The sequence below is a fragment of the Trypanosoma equiperdum genome, assembly GCF_001457755.1.
Source record: "Trypanosoma equiperdum strain OVI genome assembly, contig: ctg_1144, whole genome shotgun sequence".
Taxonomy (NCBI): Eukaryota; Euglenozoa; class Kinetoplastea; order Trypanosomatida; family Trypanosomatidae; genus Trypanosoma; species Trypanosoma equiperdum.
Window position 1 is genome coordinate 1436 of NW_027123110.1, and position 378 is coordinate 1813.

Below are 378 nucleotides of genomic sequence, written 5' to 3' on the forward strand. Positions count from 1 at the left end.
TGTTTTACCAATTCCAGACGTACCAATAATAATATGTATTGGTGGACCCTCAGCTGTTGCTTCCATCCACCATGCTTTCAGACCTCGTTGGATTATATACCACACGCGCATAATTTCACGACGGCTGTATACGTGCTTGCAAATTGTCTTGCATCTCTCAGTGTAACCCAATACAAACCTGTTGTATGGCCAACCCTTCTCCGACGTAAGAACAAAAATCTCCAAACCATTGGATCCTTCCTTTACTCTTGCATCAACATCGGCAGTTTTAGGAGTTATATTCAATTCTGCCTCCGTCCATATGCGCTGCGGCCTTCCATCGAATACCTTCATTCCAAGTGGCTCCGCATCATAACCCGACATCACATAACTCCATTT

At 44.2% G+C, this 378-nt stretch overlaps 1 pseudogene across 1 annotated transcript in view; it reads right to left on the minus strand.

Moving 5' to 3' along the window:
* Positions 1-378, minus strand: part of TEOVI_000817400:pseudogene — a 1308-nt pseudogene that overhangs the window by 719 nt on the left and 211 nt on the right. Inside the window, exon 2 of the mRNA in view lies at positions 1-378. This exon is cut by the window's left edge and continues 12 nt beyond it; it is cut by the window's right edge and continues 27 nt beyond it. Coding sequence covers positions 1-378 — 378 coding nt within the window.